The sequence below is a fragment of the Hyla sarda genome, chromosome 6 (genome assembly GCF_029499605.1).
Source record: "Hyla sarda isolate aHylSar1 chromosome 6, aHylSar1.hap1, whole genome shotgun sequence".
Classification (NCBI taxonomy): domain Eukaryota; kingdom Metazoa; phylum Chordata; class Amphibia; order Anura; family Hylidae; genus Hyla; species Hyla sarda.
Genome location: NC_079194.1, coordinates 284,846,832 through 284,859,347, shown reverse-complemented (window position 1 = coordinate 284,859,347; position 12,516 = coordinate 284,846,832). Strand labels below are relative to the sequence as shown.

Below are 12,516 nucleotides of genomic sequence, written 5' to 3'. Positions count from 1 at the left end.
ACATGATCATCATGTTTGCCCAACAAATGTCTAGTGTGTATAGGGGTCTTAAATAGGTTATCTGGGATTCGAAAGACATAGTTGCTTTTTCCCAAACACAGTGACACACTTGTCCTCAGGTTGTGTGCAGTATTACAACTCAATTCCAACAATTAAATAGAATGAAGCTGCAATACCACACACAAATTAAGGACAAGAGTGGCGCTGTTTTTCAAAGAAAGCAGCTGTGTTTTTCTAATCCTGGATAACAGTTTCAGCATTTAAATACATATCCCCTATTCACAAGCTCCATGCATTGTCTATGGGTGCGAGGGGGACATCGGTAACAGGTATCTCTGGTGTTTCTATAGACAAAGTATGGAGTGTATGCCCAGTTCTGGAGATCATGGGGTCCGAGAGGCATACCCCCCAAATCAGACAATTATCCCCTATTCTGTGTATAGGGGATCAGCATTTAGGGGTCGGAATACCCAGTCAAAGTCAGTATGAGAAACTAAGCAGGTAGGTCTTACCTTGTGTAAGTGCTCAATGGCCAGAATAACCTCTCCGGAATAGAACTGTACTGCATCTTCACAGAAGTTATCTCTCTGGTAGAGGTGAGTGAACAGTTCCCCACCGCTAACGTAATCTGTTAGAATACAACAACAAAAAAAGAAAGAATATAAAACCTGAAGATATATGCAATAAGAGAGCTGTGTGTATTACCCCCGTACTGTGACATCACTGTGTGTATTACCCCCGTACTGTGACATCACTGTGTGTATTACCCCTGTACTGTGACATCACTGTGTGTATTATCCCTGTACTGTGACATCACTGTGTATTATCCCTGTACTGTGACATCACTGTGTATTATCCTGTACTGTGACATCACTGTGTATTATCCCTGTACTGTGACATCACTGTGTGTATTACCCCTGTACTGTGACATCACTGTGTATTATCCCTGTACTGTGACATCACTGTGTGTATTATCCCTGTACTGTGACATCACTGTGTGTATTACCCCCGTACTGTGACATCACTGTGTGTATTACCCCCGTACTGTGACATCACTGTGTGTATTACCCCCGTACTGTGACATCACTGTGTGTATTACCCCCGTACTGTGACATCACTGTGTGTATTACCCCTGTACTGTGACATCACTGTGTGTATTACCCCTGTACTGTGACATCACTGTGTATTATCCCTGTACTGTGACATCACTGTGTGTATTATCTCTGTACTGTGACATCACTGTGTATTATCCCTGTACTGTGACATCACTGTGTGTATTATCCCTGTACTGTGACATCACTGTGTGAATTATCTCTGTACTGTGACATCACTGTGTGAATTATCTCTGTACTGTGACATCACTGTGTGTATTATCCCTGTACTGTGACATCACTGTGTGTATTATCCCTGTACTGTGACATCACTGTATATTATCCCTGTACTGTGACATCACTGTGTATTATCCCTGTACTGTGACATCACTGTATATTATCCCTGTACTATAACATCACTGTGCGTATTACCCCTGTACTGTGACATCACTGTGTGTATTACCCCTGTACTGTAACATCACTGTGTGTATTACCCCTGTACTGTGACATCACTGTGTGTATTACCCCTGTACTGTGACATCACTGTGTATTACCCCTGTACTGTGACATCACTGTGTATTACCCCTGTACTGTGACATCACTGTGTGTATTACCCCTGTACTGTGACATCACTGTGTGTACTACCCCTGTACTGTGACATCACTGTGTGTACTATCCCCGTACTGTGACATCACTGTGTGTACTATCCCCGTACTGTGACATCACTGTGTATATTATGCCCGTACTGTGACATCACTGTGTGTATTACCCCTGTACTGTAACATCACTGTGCGTATTACCCCTGTACTGTGACATCACTGTGTGTATTACCCCTGTACTGTAACATCACTGTGTGTATTACCCCTGTACTGTGACATCACTGTGTGTATTACCCCTGTACTGTGACATCACTGTGTATTACCCCTGTACTGTGACATCACTGTGTATTACCCCTGTACTGTGACATCACTGTGTGTATTACCCCTGTACTGTGACATCACTGTGTGTACTACCCCTGTACTGTGACATCACTGTGTGTACTATCCCCGTACTGTGACATCACTGTGTATATTATGCCCGTACTGTGACATCACTGTGTATATTATCTCTGTACTGTGACATCACTGTGTATATTATCCCTGTACTGTGACATCGCTGTGTATTACCCCTCTACTGTGACATCACTGTGTATTATCTCTGTACTGTGACATCACTGTGTGTACTACCCCTGCACTGTGACATCACTGTGTATTATCTCTGTACTGTGACATCACTGTGTGTATTATCTCTGTACTGTGACATCACTGTGTATTATCCCTGTACTGTGACATCTCTGTGTATTATCCCTGTACTGTGACATCACTGTGTATTATCCCTGTACTGTGACATCACTGTGTATTATCTCTGTACTGTGACATCACTGTGTGTATTATCCTGTACTGTGACATCACTGTGTGTATTACCCCTGTACTGTGACATCACTGTGTATTATCCCTGAACTGTGACATCACTGTGTGTATTATCCCTGTACTGTGACATCACTGTGTATTATCTCTGTACTGTGACATCACTGTGTGTATTATCCCTGTACTGTGACATCACTGTGTATTATCTCTGTACTGTGACATCACTGTGTGTATTATCTCTGTACTGTGACATCACTGTGTATTATCCCTGTACTGTGACATCTCTGTGTATTATCCCTGTACTGTGACATCACTGTGTATTATCCCTGTACTGTGACATCACTGTGTATTATCTCTGTACTGTGACATCACTGTGTGTATTATCCTGTACTGTGACATCACTGTGTGTATTACCCCTGTACTGTGACATCACTGTGTATTATCCCTGAACTGTGACATCACTGTGTGTATTATCCCTGTACTGTGACATCACTGTGTATTATCCCTGTACTGTGACATCACTGTGTATTATCCCTGAACTGTGACATCACTGTATGTATTATCCCTGTACTGTGACATCACTGTGTATTATCACTGTGTATTATCCCTGAACTGTGACATCACTGTATGTATTATCCCTGTACTATGACATCACTGTGTATTATCCCTGTACTGTGACATCACTGTGTATTATCACTGTGTATTATCCCTGAACTGTGACATCACTGTATGTATTACCCCTGTACTATGACATCACTGTGTATTATCTCTGTACTGTGACATCACTGTGTTTATCACTCCTGCAGTGGCACACTGTGTGCAGTATAAAACTTCTGTGATAAGTGTTCACATTCTTTCTGTGTTGTGACATCACTCTGGCCTGTCCAAGGACAACAATACGTGCAGTGCAGAAGCTTATGAATGAGAATGCCTGCCCAATGGATCCACTGAAGAGGTGCCAGTACTATAAATGACGTGTACAACTGATGTGTCCTGTTACAGATTTTGCACCAGGGCTTAGGAAGTTCAAGCTATACTTCTGAATACATAGGATAACTGGCATGCAGAAGACCTTAAGGGGGTACTCCGGAGGGAAAAAAGATAAATAATTTAGTACATATACACTGGCGCTAAGTTATACAGATTTGTAAATTACTTCTATTTAATAATTGTAAACCTTCCAGTACTTATCAACTGCTGTATGCTCCAGAGGAAGTTGTGTAGTTCTTTCCAGTCTGACCACAGTGCTCTCTGCTGACACCTATGTCCATGTCAGGAACTGTCCAAATCCCCATAGCAAACCTTCCTGCTCTGGACAGTTCCTGACAAGAACAGAGGTGTCAGTAGAGAGCCCTGTGGTCAGACTGAAAAGAACTACACAACTTCCTCTGTAGTATACAGCAGCTGATAAGTACTGGAAGGATTAATATATATGTATATATATATATATATATAAATTTTTTTTTTTTTTTTAGAAAAGTCATTTACAAATCTGTATGATTTTCTGGCACCAGATGATTTTTAAACATTTGTTTTTCACCAAAAGTATCCCATTAAGATTTTTAAATAAAAATTAATTTACCAGCTGATTTAAAAAAAAAAATAAAAAATTCCCTCAAGAGTACCCCTTTAAAGGAGTACTATGGTGTTTTTTCTTATTATAACTCTCTGTGCCCAAGCTGCAAAACGAAAACTTCAACTCACCTTCCTACGTTCCCCCGTTGCGCTGATATCGGGTGTCCCCTTCTCCGCTCTGTCTTCTTTCACTTACTGCGGGATGGCGAGTCATGCTGCGTTCACCGTATCACCGCCCGCAGCGGGACATTACTGTGGTCGGTGATACGCACAGCGCAGCATGACTCACTGTCCCGCAGAAAGCGAATGAATACAGGGGCCCTGATATCGGCGCAACAGGGGAACGTAGGAAGATGAGTTGAAGTTTTTTTTGTTTTGTTTTGCAGCTCGGGCACAGAGATTTAATTTTAAGAAAAAAACACCGTAGTACTCCTTTAACAAACCATTCAATTGTTTCCTACCAAAATTTACTAGAAAGAAAAAAAACTAAAAGAATCTAGGGAAAATTCTCTCTTGAAAAAATTTGATTTTGAGTAATTTATTTTGGGTTACATTTCGTAGCTCTACCGGCCCATATATCTTTTTCACATCTAGGTCTATGATCCCTTTTGTTAAAGTGTACCTGTCATCAACAAAAACTTTTCATATAATGTAGATAATAGACCATTATATGTATATTTGTAATATACATTTGTTAAAAAATGTGTATATTTTTTGTCCCTGCAGCTATTGTCTGTGTGTCTCTATGAGGAGTCCAAATACAGGAAGTGAGGGTGGACAAGCAGGAGAGTGTGCACTGAGGACAAGCAGGAGAGTGCGCACTGAGGACAAGCAGGAGAGTGCGCACTGAGGACAAGCAGGAGAGTGCGCACTGAGGACAAGCAGGAGAGTGCGCACTGAGGACGAGCAGGAGAGTGCGCACTGAGGACGAGCAGGAGAGTGCGCACTGAGGACGAGCAGGAGAGTGTGCACTGAGGACGAGCAGGAGAGTGTGCACTGAGGACGAGCAGGAGAGTGTGCACTGAGGACGAGCAGGAGAGTGTGCACTGAGGACAAGCAGGAGAGTGTGCACTGAGGACAAGCAGGAGAGTGTGCACTGAGGACAAGCAGGAGAGTGTGCACTGAGGACAAGCAGGAGAGTGTGCACTGAGGACAAGCAGGAAAGTGTGCACTGAGGACGAGCAGGAGAGTGTGCACTGAGGACAAGCAGGAGAGTGTGCACTAAGAAAAAGCAGGACAGTGTGCACTGAGGCTCTATAACATGCTCCTGTCTCATACATCAGGATGATTAAAGGGGTACTCCTGTGGAAATTTTTTTTTTTTTTTAAATCAACTGGTGGCAGAAAGTTAAACAGATTAGTAAATTACTTCTATAAAAAAATCGTAATCCCTCCAGTACTTATTAGCTGCTGAATACTACAGAGGAAATTTTCTTCTTTTTGGAACACAGAGCTGTCTGCTGACATCACGAGCACAGTGCTCTCTGCTGACATCTCTGTCCATTTTAAGAACTGTCCAGAGTAGGAGAAAATCCCCATAGCAAACATATGCTGCTCTGCACAGTTCCTAAAATGGACAGAGATGTCAGCAGAGAGCACTGCGCTCGTGATGTCAGCAGAGAGAACTGTGTTCCAAAAAAATAATTATTTCCTCTGTAGTATTCAGCAGCTAATAAGTACTGGAAGGATTAAGATTTTTTTTAATAGATGTAATTTACAAATCTGTTTAACTTTCTGGCACCAGTTGATTTAAAAAAAATAAAAAATAAAAATTTTCCACCAGAAATGCCCTTTAAAAAGCCAGGAGCCTGCACAGAGCCCTGCTCCTCCTACCCTCACTTCCTATATTTGGACTCCTCAGTGACACACAGACAATAGCTGCAGGGACAGCATTTTTTCACCCAAAAATATACACAATTTTTAACCAATGTATATTAAAAATATACATATAATTGTATTATCTACATTATATAAAAAGTTTTTTTTGACGACAGGTACACTTTAAGTGTTTCCCCAACAAGCGCGCCTCCAGCTGTTGCAAAACTGCAACTCCCAGCATGCCCGGACAGCCAGCGGCTGTCCGGGCATGCTGGGAGTTGCAGTTTTGCAACAGCTGGTTGGGAAAAACTGTGCTAAGTCATAGATTCTTGTTTTGCTAATTTTCCCTGTAAAGAAACAGAATGTAGCATTAGTAAACAATGGACTATAGCATTACATTTGCCTACCTAGTATGAGGTGGAGTTTGGCATCTGTCTGGAAGGCATAATGGAGGGTCACGAGGAAGGGGCTCTGTCTCACATGTTCCAGAACGGTGCGCTCCGTCCGCGTGTGTTCTGCGGTCTTCTCCTTCTGGACCAGCGCTGCTTTGCGCAGAACCTTCATGGCATAAAGACGCTTCGCATCGGAGCCAGTCACTTTGCGCACGAGGAAAACTTTCCCATATGCTGCGGAAGAACATCAGAAGAACAAGCAGTTACCGTACAAGCAGGAGACGCCGGGTGCCGTCATCTAGTGGGAATTATTTTTAGTGCTTCCAGTCGGGTCATTAAAGTAAATGGAGTCACGGCTGATCCGGCCGGGGTACGGGAGCGCCCAGTTTGCCCCTCCCCCCCGCCGGATCCGGCACCGTATGTACAAAACGTGGTGTGAATGCACCCTAAGCCAGAACAGAGGGACGCTGTGTAAGAACAGCTGCTGTTCTGGGGGACTTGAGCAGTCCGTCTGTGTTGGTATCTGAATCGCAGGATGTAATACACACTGTCTGGCCTAAGCTTCCGCAACAAACTCAGTTGTTTGCTAGGGGGACTGTCAAGAGCCAGGTTAGGCTAAGTTCACACTGCCGTTGTGTTCCAACCCAATCAGGGTTCATTTGGCTCACAAAAGGATTAAATGGGTACTCCGCTGCTCAGCGTTTGGAACTAACTGTTCCGAACGCTGGAGCCGGGAGCTCGTGATGTCATAGCCCGTCCCCTCATGACGTCACGCCCCGCCCCCTCAATGCAAGTCTATGGGAGGGGGCGTGACAGCCATCACACCCCTCCCATAGGCTTGCATAGAGGGGGTGGGGCTATAACATCACAAGCTCCCGCCGCCGGCCAAGCGTTCTGAACAGTTTGTTCCAAACACTGAGCAGCAGAGTACCCCTTTAAATTTGACAAGTCAGCGAATTTTTTGGGGTGTAAAATAAAGTTGTGGCTACATAGGGCTTTTGACCTTGAATCTATACATACCTCTCAAGTTAGTTGACCCCTTCTGCACCAAGATATCAGAGTTTAAAAAGATATGCAAATTAGGCTTCAGAGCCCACTGGGCATTCCCCTTGGCCACTGGAGCCCAGCATAGTCCAGTCCCTTCACCAGTCAGTCCGTCCCCTCTGTGTGCTGGTCACCTCCTCTATCCTTCTAATTGACAACCACTAGGCTGTACTGTAATCCCTGCCCCTCCCCCTATAATCTAGCCAATGGGAGAAATGCCTAGTGGGCTCCCAAGCCTAATTTGCATATCTATTTAAAGGGGTACTCCGGTGCTCAGCGTTTGTAACAAACTGTTCCGAACACTTGAGCCGGGAGCTTGTGATGTCATAGCCCCGCCCACTGATGACATCACACCCCACCCCCTCAATGCAAGTCTATGGGAGGGGGCGTGAGGGATGTCACGCCCCCTCCCATAGACTTGCATTGAGGGGACGGGGCGTGACATCATGATGGGGCGTGGCTATGGCGTCACGAGCTCCCGTCTCCAGCGTTCGGAACAGTTTGTTACAAACGCTGAGCCGCGGAGCACCCCTTTAAACTCTGATATCTCGGCGCTGGAAGGGTCAATTAACTAATGAGAGGTATGTACAGATTCAGGGTCAACAGCCCAATGCAGCCGCAACCTTACTTTATACCCTAAAAGGGTCCATTTTAAAGGAGTTGCCCCAGATTGCCGTTTCAGTTTTCCTGTCTCCGGTCGCAGGTAAAGGCGGGAGCAGCTCAATCAGAGAAGTGATGCAATTCGCGTTACTCCCGTTCAGTTTCCCGCTGTCCGGAAAACTGAAACAGCGATATGGCTTAACCCCTTCAAGGCGTGATATATAGGAATATCACAAGTCAGGTCTTACCTCCGGTGCCCAGAATTTTAAGCAGTTCAAAATCTTCCATTCCAACTTTGTCTTCATGTCCTGCGAGGTTCACTATAGCTGGGAATAGACAAATAAATTAATTATTCATGAAGATACATAAAGACTTCAAGTGTACAAAGAACATCCAGCTGCCCATGGGTGCTCTTACATGGGCCATTATGGTCGCAGTCTAGTAAGAGTTTTTTTTATTTATCGCTCACTGCCAGGCGGCACATTGACCTTGCTTTAAAGGGGTACTCCCGTGGAAAACTTTTTTTTTTTTTAAATCAACTGGTGCCAGAAAGTTAAACAGATTTGTAAATCACTTCTATTAAAAAAATCTTAATCCTTCCAGTACTTTTTAGGGGCTGTATACTAAAGAGAAAAAAAGAAATGCATTTTCTCTGATATCATGACCACATCTGCTGACCTCTGCTGTCCATTTTAGGAACTGTCCAGAGCAGCATATGTTTGCTATAAGGATTTTCTCCTGCTCTGGACAGTTCCTAAAATGGACACCAGTGGTCAGCAGAGAGCAGATCAGAAGAAATGCATTTCTTTTTTGGATTTCTCTTTAGTATACAGCCCCTAAAAAGTACTGGAAGGATTAAGATTTTTTTTAATAGAAGTGATTTACAAATCTGTTTAACTTTCTGGCACCAGTTGATAAAAAAAAAATAATAATAATAAAAAGTTTTCCAAGGTAGTACCCCTTTAAAAGGGAATGTTTTGCCTACATTTGTTTTTTACCGATTAGAAAAAACAAATTTTTCGTTATATGGCTCTAATCAGTTTATATTTTTAGATTGTGATTGTTTTTGCTTAATTTCTTTTTGTACATTATTATCGGGGACATCTTGCCTAAGTTGTTTTTAATAGTATTTAGATATATGTTTTACAGCAGCGGGACCCCCGTGATCAGACATCTTATAGATGATGATAGAATGTCTAGCAACAGAGAACCCCTTTAAGATGTTCCACAATTCTACTTGGATTAGGGTATGTTCACACTACGTAATTCCCGCAGAATTACGCGCTGAGAACATAAACATCAGTGTGAATGGGTTTCCGCGAGACTCGCTCACACTGTAGAATTTCAGCAGCGGACAATTTCGCCGCTAAAATTAAATTGTTCCGCGCAAAGAACATGTTCATTCTTCGCGCGGAAGTCAGCGAACACTGAATAGCCGTCAATGGTGACAGCGCAGTGCTGTGCGCTCCTACCGCCAAAGTATTTCGGCAGCGGCGGCCAGAATGGAATCTTCGCTTGCGGAATTCTGCAATCCGATTTTCCGTTCACAATTCGTAGTGTGAACATACCCTTATTCTAGGATATTCTACTACTGACAGAGGAGACCACCAGTAGAACTTCATGGTTTGGGACTGTTTTGCTGCCTCAGGACCTGGATATCTTGCGATCATGAAGGGAACAATGGCCCTGATTTACTATTGTAAACCCAACATGTTTTGTCGGGTTGTGCGCCAGAAATTCTATCTGTGCCAAAATTTGCGGCAGAATTCTGTCTCATTGTGCCAGAAATTCTGTCTGCGCCAGAAATGAAAAACCCGACCAACTCTCCATTTTACTGAGAAGACCTGAAAAAGGTTTGTCGGGAAAAATGGGGCGTGGTCACAGAAAAGGGGCGTGTCCCTGAAATTTTCACAAAAAAAACTACATATTTACTAAGGTTTCCACAGAAAATGTGGTGGATTTTAGCTGAGGAAAACCAGACAGATCAGAGCGGGTGTATATATAAAAAAAAAAAAAAAAAGGCAAATTTTGGGAAAAATGCAAAATGTAGGCAAACCTTAGTAAATACCGTGGAAAAAAAATTGTAGGGATTTAAAACCCACAAAGAAACCTACACAACACTCTTAGTAAATCAGGGCTAATTGGCCCTGATTTACTAAGAGTGTCTGGTTATTTTCTGAGTGTTATTTCTTCCCCAGACTATTTTTTTCTCACATGTATTTATCAATGTTTCGCACATGTCGGGAAAATTCTGTTGCACGATATTAAATTCTGTCGCACAGGGAAAAATAAGGCATAAAGCAAAGTAACCAGGATGTAACATTCATGGTCATTAATGGGTTAACAAACAAAAAGTATAAAAAAAAAAAAAAAAGAAAAAAAAAAAATAAGAAAAAGGAAATGAAAGCAAGGATGTAAAAAAAAAAAAAAAGAGAAATTCCGCCATTTTGGTCGGGATCCGAAGCCTCCAGCGTTGCCGGTGTCAGGTGGAAGCTGTACAGGTGGGTGCTGCAGCCGAGATCCCGGGGTTCCCCAGCAGCGGGACCCCGGCGATCTGACATCTTATCCCCTATCCTTTGGATAGGGGATAAGATGTCTAGGGGTGCGGAGTACCCCTTTAAGGCAGTCGGGTTTTCAAGTTCAGTATTTCAATATTTTTCTGGTGGGTTTTTAAATACAACTGTTGCCTTTTCAGGAAAATGTCGGGAACACGCCCCTTATTATGCAAACCACGCCCCCTTTAGTCAGGGTTAAAAAAATACTAGTAAAATGTGTCGCACAAAGTGTCGCAAAGGACGTGCGAGAATGTGTCGCACAAATTGTGTCGCATAACCCGATAAAGAGAGTCGGGATCATGTTAGTAAATGAGGGCCAATGAGTTCAAGGGTATAGGAAACATTTTTACAGGAGAAGGTAAAGGCAATGGACCATAACATAACCCCAAGATGAAGAGATGATGAGTGACGCAACATAACACAAAGGCCCAAAGCACACAAGTAAATCAACTAAGGAATGGTTGAAAACAGAAGTTTTTTTTATAGCCAGGTCAGGGTCCTAACCCTAATCTATTAAGATGCTCTTGGCTATGACTAAAGGAATTCCAGAAATACTGATGCACCGAAACACATTTCTAGATAGAAATAATTCGAAAGTCCTTCTCCAAGTTGTGCAAATCAGATCTGGGAAGTGTAAGGTGAATTGTGCAAAAGAAAGATCTACAGGTTATTATTATATTCAATGGTTTACTTTTTCTCCCTGCACTCTGGATGTTTACTTTTTAAATCAACTGGTGCCAGACAGTTAAAACAGATTCGTAAATTACTTCTATTAAAAAAACAATCTTATTCCTTCCAGTACATATTAGCTGCTGAATACTACAGGGGAAATTCTTTTCTTTTTGGAACACAGAGCTCTCTGCTGACATCACGAGCACAGTGCTCTCTGCTGACATCTCTGTCCATTTTAGGAACTGACCAGAGCAGCATATGTTTGCTATGGGGATTTTCTTAAAAATGTTCTTAAAATGGACAGAGGTGTCAGCAGAGAGCACTGTGCTCGTGATTCAGCAGAGAGCACTGTGTTCCAAAATGAAAAGAATTTACTGTGTAGTATTCAGCAGCTAATAAGTACTGGAAGGATTAAGATTTTTTTTATAGAAGTAATGTACAAATCTGTTTAACTTTCTGACACCAGTTGATTTAAAAAAATAAAAGTTTTCCTCCGGAGTACCCCTTTAATAAGGCCCCTTTCACACTACAGTTATGTTCCTGCATTCAGACGCTCGTTATTCAGAAATAACGGGTCATGATAAAATGGATAATATAACAGGATACAACGGATGATAACTGATCACCAATTTTAAGACATTCTGTCAAAATAACGGACACGTGCCATCCGTTATCACCCGTTATAGTTCATTATCTTATGTAGGGATCGACCGATTATCGGTTTGGCCGATATTATCGGCCATATATTCACGATTTTGGACATTATCGGTATCGGCAATTACCTTGCCGAAATGCCAATAATGCCCCGCCCCCCCAGAGACCACCGCCGCCCCATTGCCTCCACCATCTCTGGTTTTATAATTAACTGTTCCCGCAGCGCAAGGACGAGAGACGTCGTCAACGCGACGTCACAGTCAGTGCGCATAGTGACGGCTCAGGACGCCGCCGGAGCCAGAAGTAGCGCGGACCCCGGGAACAGGTAATTATAAAACCGGGGATGGGGGAGGCGATGGGGCAGCGGCGGCGGTGGTTGGACTAGGGAGGACCCCAAGACAGACAGGGGGAGAGAAGCGGGTGGCGGCGGTCTCTGGCCCCGAAAATGTCGCTGCAGTTCATTGATTTAAAGCACCTGCTTTAAATCATTGATCTGCAGTGGCTTCTGCGGGGCCGGAGGGGGGGGGGGGGAATAGCCGATAACTTATACCGGAATATCGGTATAAGTTATCGGCTATCGGCCTGAAAGGTCACAGATTATCGGTATCGGCCCTAAAAAAATCGATATCAGTCGATCCCTAATTTTATGTCCATTATTTTATTTCCATGTGACTTCCTGGTTGTAATGCTGTACTGAGCATGGTTACCGT

General features: G+C 43.2%; 1 protein-coding gene across 1 annotated transcript in view; it reads right to left on the bottom strand.

Annotated features, from left to right (window-relative positions):
* The window catches only part of RPS6KA4 (ribosomal protein S6 kinase A4), a 76,528-nt gene that overhangs the window by 43,505 nt on the left and 20,507 nt on the right, over nucleotides 1-12,516 (bottom strand). Inside the window, exons 2-4 of the mRNA XM_056527549.1 lie at nucleotides 8,174-8,251; nucleotides 6,297-6,515; nucleotides 513-628 (exon numbers count right to left, since the gene is read on the bottom strand). Of these exons, the coding sequence (XP_056383524.1) occupies nucleotides 513-628; nucleotides 6,297-6,515; nucleotides 8,174-8,251 (413 nt within the window). The remainder of the gene's footprint in view (nucleotides 1-512; nucleotides 629-6,296; nucleotides 6,516-8,173; nucleotides 8,252-12,516) is intronic.